General features: G+C 44.2%; 1 protein-coding gene across 3 annotated transcripts in view; it reads left to right on the forward strand.

The window, feature by feature from the left end:
- Positions 1 to 7973, forward strand: part of pdgfab (platelet-derived growth factor alpha polypeptide b) — a 21140-nt gene extending 13167 nt beyond the window's left edge. For 2 of the 3 annotated variants that reach the window (XR_006376177.1, XR_006376176.1), the window contains exons 5-7: positions 4171 to 4297; positions 4892 to 5016; positions 5656 to 7973. Coding sequence is in view for 1 of the 3 variants with exons in the window: in XM_044181142.1 (XP_044037077.1) it covers positions 4171 to 4297; positions 5656 to 5669 (141 nt within the window). In the remaining 2 variants the exon portion in view is untranslated. The remainder of the gene's footprint in view (positions 1 to 4170; positions 4298 to 4891; positions 5017 to 5655) is intronic. The other variant, XM_044181142.1, reaches the window with a different exon arrangement.
- Positions 7974 to 15582: the final 7609 nt, after the last annotated feature.

Genomic DNA, 15582 nt, shown 5'->3' on the forward strand with positions numbered 1-15582 from the left:
CTTACGGGGTGCATAAATAAAAGACAGTGTGACGGTGATACAGTGAGCACGATTTATGATCGTCTGAGGGGTCCTGTGGATTACGTGAGGGAGAGGGGGGGGCAGAAGGGAATGAGGGGCCCCCCTGTTTGAAGTCCCTTGCAGCTGTGAATTATTTTCCCTTTGATTCACTCAGCTCTTCTACTAGATGAAGAAGGGTGAGGGAGTTTGTGTGTGTGGTGTGCACAGCAGGGGTTGCAGAGCGGGTCAGAGACCATGGGAGCGTCCCGACCAAGCCAGAAGCCGAAGAGTTGGCTACTGCCACACCGGCTGGAATGCATCAGCTTGAGCAGGAATAGTAGCAGCCGTATTTTAATCATATTTCGCTTCATTTCTGTATTTTCCTTCACTCCTCCTCTCCTGTCCTCCCTTTTGCTCTTCCCCTCTGACTTCATCCTCCCCCTCCACCTCTCTTCTCCGCTCAGTCTTGGAGTCTGATTGTCTGTTATGTGAAATAGTTGTTCACTCCCTCCTCACTCTTTCTGTCTCTCTTCTGCAACAGAGCCACCTCCCACTCTCTAATTTTACCCCTCTGTCCGTCTCTGCCGTTTGCTCTCTCTCATTAAAATCTTATTTACTTTTCCCTCTTGTAAGTGCTAAGTAATGTCTTTCTCATGTGCAATTCTGTGTTCTGTATAGACACGGCAAGGAGAGAAGAAATAAATGGAAAGATCACACATCTATAGATTCTTTGATATTTGATATTGCATCATAATTCGGCAGGGGAAGGGAAGCAAAGCACACGATGTGGTCAAGGGTAGATAGATATTCACATCTGGAGATACATTAATGTGTGTGTGTGTGTGTGTGAGAGAGAGAGAGGTGGGGAGAGAGTGGTGTGCCATGAAGTGCCTTTTTGGCATTACAGGCCTGTGAGCGACGTGATAAATGCTCTCCTTGCTTCCTCTCTTCCCCACACACTGCCTGTGATAACCCCTTCCAACTGACGTCCTGAGTGTGTGTGTGTGTGTGTTGTGGGGGATAGAAGCAGAGCGCAGCAGCAGGTTGTCTCAGCTGTAGTCATCTCATTTGCTCTCTCTCCGTCTACAGATCATCTTGCCTTTTTCTGGGTCATTTTTTCTTCCTTTTCAGAAGACAATCAGACAGACAGATGGAGATACACAAAGCTTCTTTACGTTCCTCCTCCCTAGAACATTCCCCACTTCTCCTCCTCTTGCTCACAGTTGTAGTATCTCAACAAAGGCTCTTTTTTCCGGGGCACAAGCTCTGAGTGTCTCCCTCGCCTAATTTCCCTCCTGATAAATGAATTGCCACCCCAATCTGCCCCCCCCCCCTTCCATTCTCCAAACACATACATACATTCTTATTTATTTTTGCTTGATTCTGTCACTGTTCCAGTTCATGATGGCCCGCGGTGCACATCCACATCCCCGTTGTGTTTTCCTTGGAAGGCTGGAGTAAAACTTTCCCCTCCATCATGCTCTCATCAGTGCTTCGTGCTCAGGGAATTCCCAATTAGCTCGACTGGGACAATTGGCTTCACACGGAGGGCCTCAGAGACACTAAGGACAAACTGAAGAGGTGCACTTCCCAGAGCCCTCTGCCTCACCCCAACCCTCTGGATCGGATATCATTCCACAGCCACTCGGGGGACTCTTTCTCAGGGCCCCGGCTTTTTAAGGAGTTTAGAGCAGTTTGATTTATACAAAGAGAGTATGGGGCCCCTTGTCGTAGCATGGGGGTCTCTTTCTGATGTATGTTTTATGTGGGAAGTCATTGACTCTGCGCTGGAATGGAAGTGAAGAAGTGGATAAAAATGGAGGATGGGAGAATTAAATAAGGAGTGGAGACCGCCATTCCAAGACACAGGAAACAAGACAGAAAGAGAAAGAGAGTGTCGACAAAGTGGGCAGAGCAGAGGCTGATTGAGAAGTATTATAGCGCAGTTATAGACATTCACAGACAAATATAAAAGTGTGAGTGAGTGTGTGCTTTTGTGTGTGTAGTAACTCCTGCAGGGAGTGTTTTTAACCCTGCTGTGTGAGGGGCAAGGGGACAAGCCTGCTGCTGGGCCTCTCATCAAGGGGACCCATCGTTGTATTCTTCTGTCAATAGCTGTTTGTTTGGCCAGAAGAGTTTGGGTTTGTATGTGAGTGTGTGTGTGTGTACATGCATGTGTGTGTGTGTGTGTGTGTGCGTGTGTGTGTTAGTCATTAGGATCAACCTCAGTAGTAAGACCGACTCTTTTTGCTTCACGCTGGCTACTTCTGAACCCCCCTCAGCTCAGAGAGCCGTCCGCAGAGACAGCTACATCTTTCATCTCTCTTTCTTTCTCTCCCTTCTACCCAGTTTTTCAGTCAGATCATTTGATTAAATATTAGCAGTGGTTTTCTGGGAAATTCATGTCATTCTGTGATACTGTCTGCACTTTTAGATAACAATAAACCTTTGATAACTTCTCTATCTATCCTGTCAGGGTTAGTGTAATAAATTTCCCCAGTGGGTATCCCAGAAACTAAATGTTAATAGGTAACACATGAATGTCATCGTATGCTAGTCATGATCATGGTCAGTCCCTCCTCCTTAAATAACCCACTCTGTTTGCACACACACACCCTTGCGTTCCCTAATGAGAGTGATGGTCCACCTTCCTGATGTCAGTTCTTCCCTGCTCTGGCCCTTTCACCCACTCTCTCTCTTTCTGTCAGGGCTGATAACAGCAAATACACCACTGCTAACCCAGACACCATTGTCCTCTGTTTGCTCACTGCATACCTCCTCTGCTTGCTTACCCTCTTTTCACTCCCTCTCTTTTTTCTCTTTCTCTTCTCTCGAAATAAACTCTTGCAAAGGAGCGACTGGTGAAACCGATGGTCCATGATTTCAGTTTTAGCCTCACCAGATGACCCTTCAGCCATTGTTACAGCACTGACATGAGGCAGCTGTAGCTGTGTGAATGTCAACATTATACTTTGTTTTATAAGACAGGGATTGGTTGTGTTTGTTTGTCTGCATGATTAATTCACCAGTGAGAGCCAGCCTTGGCGGTATGCCATCACAGGATAGAGGAAGAAAGCCTATCATGAGTTTTGGCCCTCCGTCTGTGCGAGTGTGAGCCTCATGCTGACTGCAAAACTGTGCTGTTCATAACACCAGAGAGCGCTGGGAGATTGTCAGCCAATATCCTCTCTCATGCAGTGACCAGGAAGATAGGTGAAGCGGGGGATATTGTTTCCATGTGGCCCCCAGGCCCTCAGTGGTGGATGAGGAGGTTACCTGCCCTTGGCACTCAGATCAGAGAGGGAAAAGCATGTAGCCACCTCCCCTGAGTTACACAAGAAGATTATCATAACCTCCATGCAACCTTCTCTATTCAGCTTTCATCTAAGCTTTAATCAACATAGCCTATTCATAACTCTCTGAGGACTGGTCCTTTTCATTACAAGCTGTTGGGTGGGAAGTGGAGGTCTGCCCTGTTGTGTTAAACTGAGAGGGTGTTAGCTGGACTGAAGGATAGGAATTCATGCATTGCTTTTGTGTTTGTTAGAGTGGAAGGGCTGCTTTATGGGGTTCAACTGCTTGATTAGCCCATGTAAATTGTATTTTTTGCATTGCATGTTAAGCAACACTTTCCCTAACCCATGAAGAAGTATTAATGTGGTTTAAAACCAGCCTACATGTTGGAACAAGGCAAGGGAGTTTAGGTGTGTGTCTGTCTGGATGTGGATGCTTTAGGCCTGGAGCAGGGGGGGATCTCCCAGCCTCTCTTCTCCTGCCAGGGTAAACCTTCCCTGGGCCTTAGGGTGTATACCACCCCCCCCCTACCTTCCATGTCTCCTGTCCCATTGTTTCAGCTTGCTTGGACAAGGTCATACACTCCATTCAGTATTTACACACCTGATCAACAGCCCATAGAGCACACAGCGAGTGGAACTCAATGCATCAGCCTCTAAGGAATGCTGTCGTCACACTTCAAACACAGCAAGGCAAAGCAACGGCTGTCGTTTTTTATGAATTGGTTTATGAAAGAGTCATCAGTCACAGCGCTACGCCTCTTGATGTTAGCGGATGGGCAAAGAGTGTGTGCATTCATTGACGACAAATGCATGGCGAAGAGTAATGATGTCGTAGGAGCTCTGTAGCTAACCATTTCTCTCTTCCTCTCTTCAGGTAGCAAAGGTGGAGTATGTGAAGAGGAAGCCCAAGCTGAAAGAGGTCTTTGTGCGGTTAGAGGACCACCTGGAGTGTGTGTGCACGTCACAACATCATGTGGTGGAGCACTCAGATGCAGAAACAGGTAAATCTGACCCTCAAAGTTATAATAAATCATTGTTTCATTATCACAGACAGTGTCCCAGCATTGCCTTTTTGCAGAAAAATCCCTCTGAGGCTGAGTTTGATGGCTGAGTCCTGCCCTTATCCCTATGTCATCATGCTTTCCTGCCTTCCTCATGTCTGTCTAATGGTCTCTCTCTCTGTCTGGTTTGTTGGCTTTGCACTGGATGACCTTTTTCTATGATTGCTCCCAAACAGACAGACACACATAGCCCGCTATTGCAAAACTTAAGTTTGTGTGTTTGTGCCTTGTTAGACAAGAATGTGAGTGTGTGGAAGTGTATGCGAGTCTGTGTGTTAAGGGAGGGTGTCCAAAGGCTGCTTGGCATGACAGCAGGTAAATCCGCAAGTGCCTTGATCTGAAGTCTTTTTCTCCCTGGGAGCAGATAAGTGCTGTGATGTGTGCTGATAAGGCATCTGAAGTATTTATAGTGTGTCATATCTTTGCACTCTCTGCTTCTGTCCCAGGGCTGTTGTGCCTATTTCTGTGCCATAAACTCTGCTTCTTGCTTTTAACCCTCCTTCCTATCCACCCTCCCCGACTTTGTGTTTTCAGGCCACCGTAGGGCTAAAGGTAAAAAAAGGAAACCTAAAAAACTAAGGCCCAGCAAGGATTTATTGGCGACATAATAAAGTTTCACTCATTACCCAAAGTCCACTGGAGAGCTGTGAAGGGAACAGGTAGGACTTTAGCACCATGACGTCCTCTCACCTTTTGGCACTGCACTGGCCCAATCAGGGCACAAAGACGGCCTGCCAGTCACCATCACCAATCACATCACAGCCAATCAGTGTGAGAAGAGGGAGGGCTAAGGAGTATCATGCTCAATGCCCCAATGCTGCATGCTGATTTTGTGGCCTGCTGAGCATGCACACTGCATACATCTGCTTTGTGTCATAGTGTTGTGCTTGTGTATGGTTGTGTGCACTGTTTTTGTTGTGTTTTACAGTAAGACACCACCCACTGTATATCACTGTTTGTTTCGTAATTAAAAGAGAGAGGGTTTTTATGTAAAACAAATTGTACCACAAAAGTTTTCTTGTCCACCTCTATGTCTTTTACTTTGGGCACACAGAAAATGATGCATATTTTCACTGGAAATAATGATGTCTGGTTTGATCATTGTCTTTGAAATCTGGAGAAAAATGGTTCAGAACATTGTGGGTGTTGTGTGTGTTGTGGCAGCTTGTTTGAAATGCATGAACAAATTGATGTAATTGGGCACAAAATGCAAAAATCTAATTAGATTTTTTTTATGATGAAACCCATGTGTTTTTGAATTGTGATACTAATTTCAGTTTTGACTCTCTCTCCCACAGTGGACGTGAGGTGAGACCAATCAGAACAAGGGACTTCAGCGTGGGAGGGATCTAAACAGAGGATGCCACCAACAGGAGACCTGCTCTGTCCTCATTCCCACTCCAATGCAACCTTTGTTTAAAAAAACTAACTTTTCTGTAAAGAAGAGAGACTGACAATAGACAACATACAAAAATAACTAAGATGCCAAAGGTGCTTTTTTTTAAAAACAGTAACCAGTGATAATGACTTCCTCTGTGGTATGCCACCTACCCAGACAACTGAACCCTGCCGCTGATTAAGAAGAAAAGAGAAAGAAGCTGTAGAGCTCAGGCAAGGCAGAAAGAGGCCGAAGGGAGATGATGAAAGGGATTCGTGTTGAACATTTTTACAGACTTTGTTTGAACAAGATGGACAACAGAAATGGCTATGAAACAGTTGGATCACGATTTCGTGGGAATCTGGTGCTCAGACTCCAAAACAGCAGTGAATGACCTCCAGCTGGGCAACATAAAAGTGCCCTACCCTGTTTGAATGACTTACATACACAGGAAGAAAGAAAGAGAGATATAGGAAAAACAATGGAAAGAGAGAGACAAATGGAGGTGTTTTTTCCCCCCAAAAGACTCTCTATGGAGTATCAAACATTTTGAGTTTTTAGATGTTTGCTCTGAGTAAAAAGGAAATCTTCTCTGAGACCCCTGGTGGTCTATGACTTTGCCTACTTGCTATGTACAGTTAAATTAGAGAAGGAAGATGCGCCGCTACTTACAAAACTATTTATACGTGTGGACGTTTGCTTTCTGTCTCTTCCAGTACAAAAGAAAGAACAAAAAAGATGTTTTAATGATGAGACATGCAAGAGTTCTGTGTGGTCCGGTTCTTTGTAACCATCAGTATCACAATCTCAATGTCATTTTTTTAGTTGATGTTATTCTTGTCATCCATGTTTCTTATTATATTACAGTATATCTGAATGATGTCAAGTCTTGTATATGGTTTGGATATATATGTGCAAGGAGGAGATGTGAGAGTCAGTACAGGAAGATGCTTTATTTTTGTTATGAAATATATTAAGCTTACTTATATCCAAGCAGGAATTATGTTTATTTCTTTTGTTGTGGTTGAATGCCTGTATTTAATCCATTGGAAAAGATACAAAAATGTGGGCAGGGGGTGGGATAGATGAGAGAGGGAGAAAAGACAGCCAGTGTTTGTTAGCTGTGTACATCAGTGCGTCAGAGCTGTGAAGAGGGCGGATAGAGTGACTCAAACATGGCAACTTCATAGTGAGTGGCCATACTGTAGCTTATTCTACAGCCATGATAAGCACTGCCCAATACTTTATAAAACAAGTGACATTTCATTCAAACATGCATACAGCACATTAAAATGTGTTCATGCCAATCACATAAAAAATGTTAGAGCACTCTACTGTGCATGTATGCCTGTATGCGGCGGGATAGACAGGGTGTGTGTGCGCTCGCACACGATTTCTCTTCTACATGAAGCTATTTTTCACCCATATCACTCTAACATTGATAAGGAGGATGACCGCCAGCTCTGCCTTACAAGCACACATGTTGTGCCTGCAAAGAGCAAAGTCCACCTTAAAGAGTAAATGAGCAAGCGAAGCAAATCGACAAGTGCATGAATGGGCTCCTTGTTTAGCCAGGCTTTACTCATTTGTTGACAGGTGAACAACGACATGTGAAGGTACTCACACCTTATGCAGCCACATAGCCATATATCAGGACAGATGATGATGAGTGCTCTGAGGTGGCCTGAAAATAGCACAGTGCTGGCCTGAACAATTACTTCCCCACCAGTTCCTGTAACAGTAATGAATGTGTAACCAGGCCAACACAGTAGAAAAACAAATGTGTTCAAATGAGGAAGTTTGATGGATATTTTTCAGTCAAACAGTCAAAGGCGAAGAGTCAGTCACTGCACTGTGAAGTGAGTCAAGAGAAAGTCAAATGAGAAAAGTTTGATTGAAACATGGCTGTATCAGCTACTGCTGAGTTGTGGACGTCAGATCCAACACACATACACACAGCCCACCTGTGAATGAACTAACCATCAGTTGACTGGTGCTATATTTATAAAGCTGATGTTTCATTACTGTTCACATTCACATTTACATCAATGTAAGTTAGTGTTCTTAGTAAACCAGGGACCACGCTTAGAGCCATTTGATTAAAGAAAATGCCATTATGCTATCACTAAGCCTTTATTACTTTTCTTTTGGGCTCCCATTGGATAAAGACAGCAATAATCATAATTTATATATTTATGTTTTCAACAATAAATATATTTCTGCTTATGAAAATGTTCACTGAATGTTGAGTCCCATAATTTGTTTGCATTGTGTCTCAAAGATGGTATTTTAGGATAAATTTAGGTATAGAATGAGATGGCATGCAGCACTAGAGGAAAAGAAACTTAAAGGTTAGTGGGACCACCCTGCACCAGAAAAACCTTACCTGCTCCATCATTAGTAACAGACTTTCTAGTAGGTTTTATCTAAATATCTGTATAATACATAGAAATGTAAAAGATTTATAGATTATGTGAGCTCAAAAGAGTGGAGTCTGTGTTGGTGCTGTCATAGGAGGCAGGACAGAAGCTGGATGTGAGGGTGGTGGTGTATACAGGAAATGTGAGCTTTTCCAGGCTTGCAGGCTGAGCAGGAGCTGGGCTTTATTCCAGGATCCACCAGCAGCAGACGGTAAGTGCTGGGGGCTTTATTACTTTTCCCAGAGCAGCTCACCCTAATCCCAGAGCTAAGGGACATGAAAGTCTCTCTCCTCTGCACTTCCCGGCCATACACCCGGCTTATTACCTCAGGAGGGAGCCAGATAAAGAAAGGCAGAACATGAAAGAGAGAAAGGATCAGAGAGACAGCAGCTCTGCAAGCCAGTGGAACAGAGGATAAAGTGAATAAAGTCAAGATAAAAGGAAGAGCAGAGGTTTGATTGATTTTATTGTTTTTATCTGACATGCACCGCTTCATTCATAAGGACCAAGGTAGGGTTGAGGAGTCAGTATGGCGTGTGCAGTGTATTCACCATGCAGGAAAAAGAGAGCAATATGTCATGGTGGGGAAAGAGGGAGGAGGAGGATGGAGCACGAGAGAGGGGTGAGAATACCTTAAGGAGTGAGAGTGCAAGGGGATGTACAGAGAGGAAAAAAATGAAGAAAGGAGGGGATGAAGTGGACTCAGGATGTGGGTAATCGGCACCACAGCAAGAGGGGGCAGATAGGACAGCATTAAGTGGACATGCTTTCATAAACAATGCCAAAGGGGAGACGAGGGAGCAGACAAGGTGAGAAGAGGGCTGCTGAATTGGCGCTGTGTGTGTGTGTGTGTGTGTGTGTGTGTGTGTGTGTGTGTGTGTGTGTGTGTGTGTGTGTGTGTGTGTGTGTGTGTGTGTGTGTGTGTGTGTGTGTGTGTGTGTGTGTGAGAGAGAGAGAGAGAGTGAGTGAGTGAGTGCGCGGGCGTGCGCGCGCGTGCGTGCATGTATTTAACAATACAAATGAGGTCTCCCATGGACCGCTGGAATTTTGGGCTCTTGCGAAGGGCAAACTGTGATTTGACTACCCACAATGCACAGGGTCAGAGTTCAGGGTTTAGGGGTCGTATGGGGGATGTTGCTGGTGGTGCTAAGTGGCAGATGTAAAGCTTTAATCATCTACCTCCATTTCCATTTTTACTGTAAATAAATTCTGATTTTCTAATCAAACACTTTTGGTACATTTGATGTTTTTACATAAACATGTTTTAATGACAGAAGCCATTAGTTTACGGCATCAACCCCCTCAGAATCAGCCTCGACTATTTCCTTCAGAGATTGTAGATCATGTAACCTTTGCTTCATTACTTACACCTCTCTCTTCCCTCCCCCATCCTCCCCTTTCCTCGTTTCCCTCCATGTCGCCCTGTTATGTTTCTCCTCTCTGCCCCAACCTGTGGCCTCTGGGTTTTGAGGAAAGGCAGAGGTGGCCTTTGAAGATGGCGACAGCCAAGTTTGTCCGGGGCCACAGCCATGAATGCACGTCTTTGTCTGCCTCTCTCTCACATCTTCATATCCTGCCCCCACTACACTCCTCATCCTCCCTCTGCCCCCCACAAACTCACATGGACACGCTCAAGCCTTTGCTGGGCCCCCCATTGCACAAATGACCCCGCTAATTATGTATTTAAGGTATTTGGCTCCTGTGAAAACAGCTTTGGGTTAGCAGTGGAAGGTGGTGGGGGTGGTTGGGGAGGGGAGGGTGTGTAGGGAAGTGGGGTGGTCCATGGTCTCATGGCTATCATTACTGCCCAGCGTTTTATGTAAACACTGGATTAGGGCAGCAAGGGTTGATTGAGGAGAGGGCTTGTGGAGTTGGTGGTGGGGCTTGGCACAGGGGTAGGTAAGCAGGTCGCCTGTGCTTCTGAGTTCTGGTCTCTGGTTTCAACCCTGGGTGGCAGTCCCTCGTAAACTTTTCTCTCATGCGTGCAAACATATCCTGACTCACACAGGTAATGGTTTATTAGCAACACAGAGATAATACAACACATACATATTTACTAATCTTCTCTCCATATGATCTTCTTTTCTCTTTGAAAATGTATCCCAAGTGTGAAGGCCTGTTTCCAACCTTTTTGGGGTCAATTTCAAACCCCTTTACTTCCTCTCTTGTAACAAACATACTTGCAGTCCAAATGTAATGGTAACAACCCACTGAATACGATGTGATGCTGCTCAAAGTTTGCAAGGCATTGTGGGATTCTAGGTGACGCAAGACTCACTCGCCTCATTCATCCCCAACTGCCATCCCTCCTTTCTCCTACCACTTTTTTTGCCCTTCTTCTCTCTCTTTGTTAAAATACTATGTCAGAGTACCATCACCTGTCATGTGTCTGGGCCACAATGAAGGATGGAGCCATCCTGTCTTGAGCAGCCCCCAAAAAACAGCTCTGAAACCAGATCGTTACGCTTTGGATCCCCCAGGGGAAGAGGCTGACTGATGCTGCTGATAAACCTGAGATGGACAGGAGACTTCTCAGTGGGAACCTGCTGACACAGGACCCCTCTCTCCGCAGCACCAGGACTCTCAAGTGTGGATGCAAAATATTACGTAAATATCAAGGGTATTTAGTTTAGAGTTCTGCAAAAGACCAGGAATCACATACTCCCATGTGGCAAACTTCATTCACCAAAGCTGGCAAGAACACTTAGCAAACAGTGCTAATCCATTCAACTCAGTGCATGCAGGGTTTACTGGTAGGGTGATGGAATTCGTTTTCACTTCCTCTTAGTCAAATCCATCTGTATCCCTTTTTCACTGACTATGCCAGTGTTTGTGGAGGTTGAAAGAAAGCAACCTGGAAATCCTCACTGACTGATCCATAAGTACTCCACTTGCTCTTTCTCTGAGTACTGTGTGATTGAAGTGAACCTGGCAGGGCCTCTGTCAGGTCTTGTTAAATGGAGGGAGGGAAGAAGCAAGAGAAGCAGGGAGTGAAGGAGGGTGTGGCAGAGGAACTACTGAGAGTGTAGAGGTCTCTGGAGGGAGATAAGTCAGGTTCTAATGGGAACTTAAGTTTGTATGTGTTGTAATTACAAAGGGAGATGCACGGAGACTTTGCCTCTACTGTATGTGTGTGTGAGAGAGGTACAGTGTGTGAGCATGCATGTTTTCCGATGGGAGCGCAGCTAAGGAAGCCAGTTTCCCTTTGCACATCAAATAAATCAAAAGTCTACAATTAGAAAGAAGGAGTGAGCAGTGTTTGGTTTGTGGAAAGAGAGGAAGAAAGCTTGGAATGTATCACTGCTATTGAGGAATGAGGAGTGTGTGCATGTGTGTGTGCGTGCACGTTTGTGTGTGTGCAATTATACGTGTGAGGTCGGGAGTAGCCGGCCCAGCCAACATTCTTGGGCAGCAGTATTATTAACTGTGGTGGAACCATTATCAGTGTTTACTTTGATCCAACCACCATCAGAGGAGTAATGGACTCAGCTGAACCTTGCCTCTTTCTCGTTTTCCTCTCAGCGATTCTTGTCTTTATCGATGGGTGGTGATGATGTTCAGGATGTTCTTTACCTCATTATTTTTAACACAAGAAGGATTGGTGAGCTAAGGAGGCTTCAATAAGACACTGACCAAGTGTTGTGTGTGTACATCCAACACAGTCCATCATAGTTCCTAATTCTTTGGATCAAAGCTGTTGAACTTTCTCTGAAGTGAGCCAAACACAGAGGGCTTAGTGGTCTCTCCTACGCCCCATTATTCAGCAGTGCAATAAGACCACCTAGTTTTACAGCCTTACTATAACACTTGTGAGGAAGCAAACACACACACACACACACACACACACACACACACACACACACACACACACACACACACAAATCGCTCTCTTATCTTTAAAACAACACTATTGTCAATAGACTTGGCAGACACACACGCACACAAAGACTTTCTTGTGCTGACAGAAAGAAGGAAAATGACATGAGCTACGTTAATGTAGGACCCTGAACCTGTGTGCGTGTGCTTTCATGCAGTTTACATTCAGAGTGTGGGAAAAACTGAAGAAGCAGCCACACACCTATCTGTCTGATGAGGGTATGATGAGAGCATCACAGAACAGACCTCACACTGGTCACACCGGCTGGCAGGTGGCAGACGCACCTGGTACTGAAGTGTAGTTGCACACACACACACACACACACACACACACACACACACACACACACACACACACACACACACACACACACACACACACATTTGTTTCACTATCCCCATGGGGTACAGTTATTGACATAATGCTTTCCCTAACCCCTTACCCTAACCTTAACCCAAGTGTAACCTGTACCCTAAAACCAAGTCTTAACCCTCAAATAGCAGTCTCTAGCCGTGGGGACCTCGATTTTTGTCCCCATGAGTCCCCACCGGGATATAAGAACATGAAACACACACTCACAAGCCTGATAATCAAATTAAATTGCCATTAAAAAAGAAAAAAATCATTATTCAGTCTGACACTGTGTTCATGTTAGCCATGAGTGTTGCCAGGAGCAGTTAACGTAACGTTTGTCATATCGATGAAAGAAAGAGTTGTTATTTCTGCAAGTCAATAAATCCACCATTGTTGCCATTTTTAAGGAAATTTTTTGTCACTGCTTATTGGGCTCTTGCAGAAAAAGATGGCATTCCGAATCTTAATCTTACCTAAAAACCTGTGATTTGCTTGACTGTTTTTTCAACCAGCGAAGCATTGTCACTGAGCACAACACCAGATGTTTGAATCCCAGAAAAAAATGAATGTGGGCAATGAATCATAGGTCTGGACCACAGGACCACTGGACATAGTGTCTGTGATGTCACATAGGTTTCTGAAGCGACATTGTGAAGCTCAAAGTGGGCGGCTCCCGGCGGCTCCAGCCATCGCCATCTTGGCAGTCCCAGGAACCACTCTAAAGGAATGCAGCCATTATTGATGTTATTAGTAACACAAACACAAAGGAACAATACAAATTTAGAAAAATAATGAATTATCAATAACTGATGTAGTTCCCTTTAAACAACAATTTAAAGGCAGAATCTTACAGAGTCTACTGCCAGATAACTTTTACTGTTTTCTGGTATGGCTAACCAAAGGTTTGTTTGTATCAAAAAACATTAACATTTTTAATTACGATTAGTTGAGAAACTGAAAAATGCTTATTGGTAAAATTATCAAAATATATATGTAGTATGTATGTAAAATTCAGTTTAAAATGATGGAAAGTAAGTAGTTTCTGCAAAACGGCATATGAATATGCTGTGTGGTTTGTTTGGCAGGATTATGAGTAGTGTCAATGAGCAACACAGTGAATCCCTTCATTCTCCAGGAAAGACATGTCAAATTCACATTATTCATTAGTATTCAAAACAATCTTCAAGGTTCAGGAAGGCTACAGAGCTACTATATCAGTGAGTTAACCCTCCCCCCTGACAACCTTAGCATCTGTACTTCAGTGTGAAAGACCTTCCTGAAGTAATGGCTACTGGCTGTAGACTTCCTGTTTCATCCACTTAAAGGCTGTGTGTGTGTGTTGCTGTGGAGAACCCCCCACATGGCCATCTTTGATGCGAGGTGAGGCTGAGAGGCAGGAGTCAGAGTGGGAAGGTCACGACAGTGGTGGAGGAGGGAGTGAGAGATAGAGGGACGGTGGGGGAGAGGAAAGACTGTGAAGGGATCTCTGACAGCCTGTTAACATCGCTGGCTCTCAGACATCACAGCACCCCATTGGTTTTCTTTGTCACTTCTCGCAAAAGAGTCTTTTGTTTCCTCTCATCTATGCTCTTTTCCTTTTATCTTTCATTTTATACAACATGAGGGTTTCTCTCAGTGTGTTCTATTCTAACTTCATGTTGCTCTTTTGTTGCATTGCATCTCTGATCCAAACTCTTGTTCTCACCCTTCTGCTCTTTTCCCCCTCTGCGCAGAAAATAAAAGCCATTAAAACTGCTTTTGTAGTATTTTGACATCTTCTCATTTTGTCTATTTTCATCTGCACATAGTTTTACACGTTTCTCTTTGCTCAGTAAGATGATGTCATTGCAGAGTGTGCAGAGACTGAAGCACACACACATGCATGCACAGCTCGCCACCAACCCCAATGCTTTATATTCAGTGGTTTTAGACTGACCTGAATATCTCTGACATGACTTTCACCAAAGCTAATAACAGCAACAGGATAACTGCTACCAGTGGTGCTGGAAGCTGCCTGGCAAAGTTATTGTCGCAGGATGAGAAACAGGCCCAGCAGTGGTCGGGAAACTCAGTGACCTGCATGCCAGCTTGACTGCACCATTTATAAGTTTAATTCAGGTTCAGACATACCCCCTTCTCCTTCCCCTCACATACACCATTCTGTCTCTCCCCCTCTCTCTTTAACTTGCTTTCCATGAGCTAAGCAGCATGTGAACACCTGCTATTTTAAATGACATAGTCATTGTCGTGCAGAGCTGGAGGTGTAAATCATTGTGGGTCTGCGTGAGGCAGCCGTGCACGTATACTCGAACATAAATGACTGACACCTCCGACTGGCTAATGGAGAAAAGAGGGCAAAACAGAACATGTGCTCAACGTCCAGGAATTCATCTTTCACTCCCACTTCCTTATTTAAGCTCTACCCAACAGCACACACACACAACTATCAAACTCTTTGTAGATTGTTCAGTAGCTGCTCAGGGTTGTCTTTGCTATGTGTCCTGCTGTAAGATGTCTACAGCCATGCTAGTGGCTCTGTGAGGCTGTACTTGGGCACAGCTGTGCTTTGAGCTAAATGCTAATGCCAGCATGCTAACATGCTGATGTTTTCCATGTAATGTTTACCATGGTCACAATTCTCATTTCGATTTCCAGCCAATACAGTAGTTGTTGAGACATGTCAACATTTTCAACCTGCCCTTGGCACTAGAAGAAAAGTCAGGGGATCTCTGAAGTCATTAGGATTCATTCCCTGGGGACCATGAATGTCTGTACAAAATTTCGTGGCAACCTATCTAATAGTTGTTGAGACATTTCAGTCTGGACCAAGACATGGACCAACCGACATTGCCATCGCTAGAGAGAGGAAAATAATGTCCTTCTCAATTGGAAATACAGTGCAGTATTTAAATATGCATAAAGTATAATTTCTTTCATTTTATTTTAAATGTTAAATGTTAGTAAGCCAGAAAAAGTCCTTTTTCAAAGTGTGAACAGAATTACTATACAGTTTTAAAGGGCTAACAGAACGACATATATAGATTTTTTGATAGGAAAAAACTTAAGTGCACAAATAAAACAAACTCAAATTACATGACACTTCGCCTGCAAACGGCTCCACAGTTTGCGTATATATGTGCTTGTGACTATGTGTTTTTTTGCAGACCATAGGAAAAGTGCAATGAGATAACTTCTG

This window comes from Siniperca chuatsi, linkage group LG21 (genome assembly GCF_020085105.1).
Source record: "Siniperca chuatsi isolate FFG_IHB_CAS linkage group LG21, ASM2008510v1, whole genome shotgun sequence".
Classification (NCBI taxonomy): Eukaryota; Metazoa; Chordata; class Actinopteri; order Centrarchiformes; family Sinipercidae; genus Siniperca; species Siniperca chuatsi.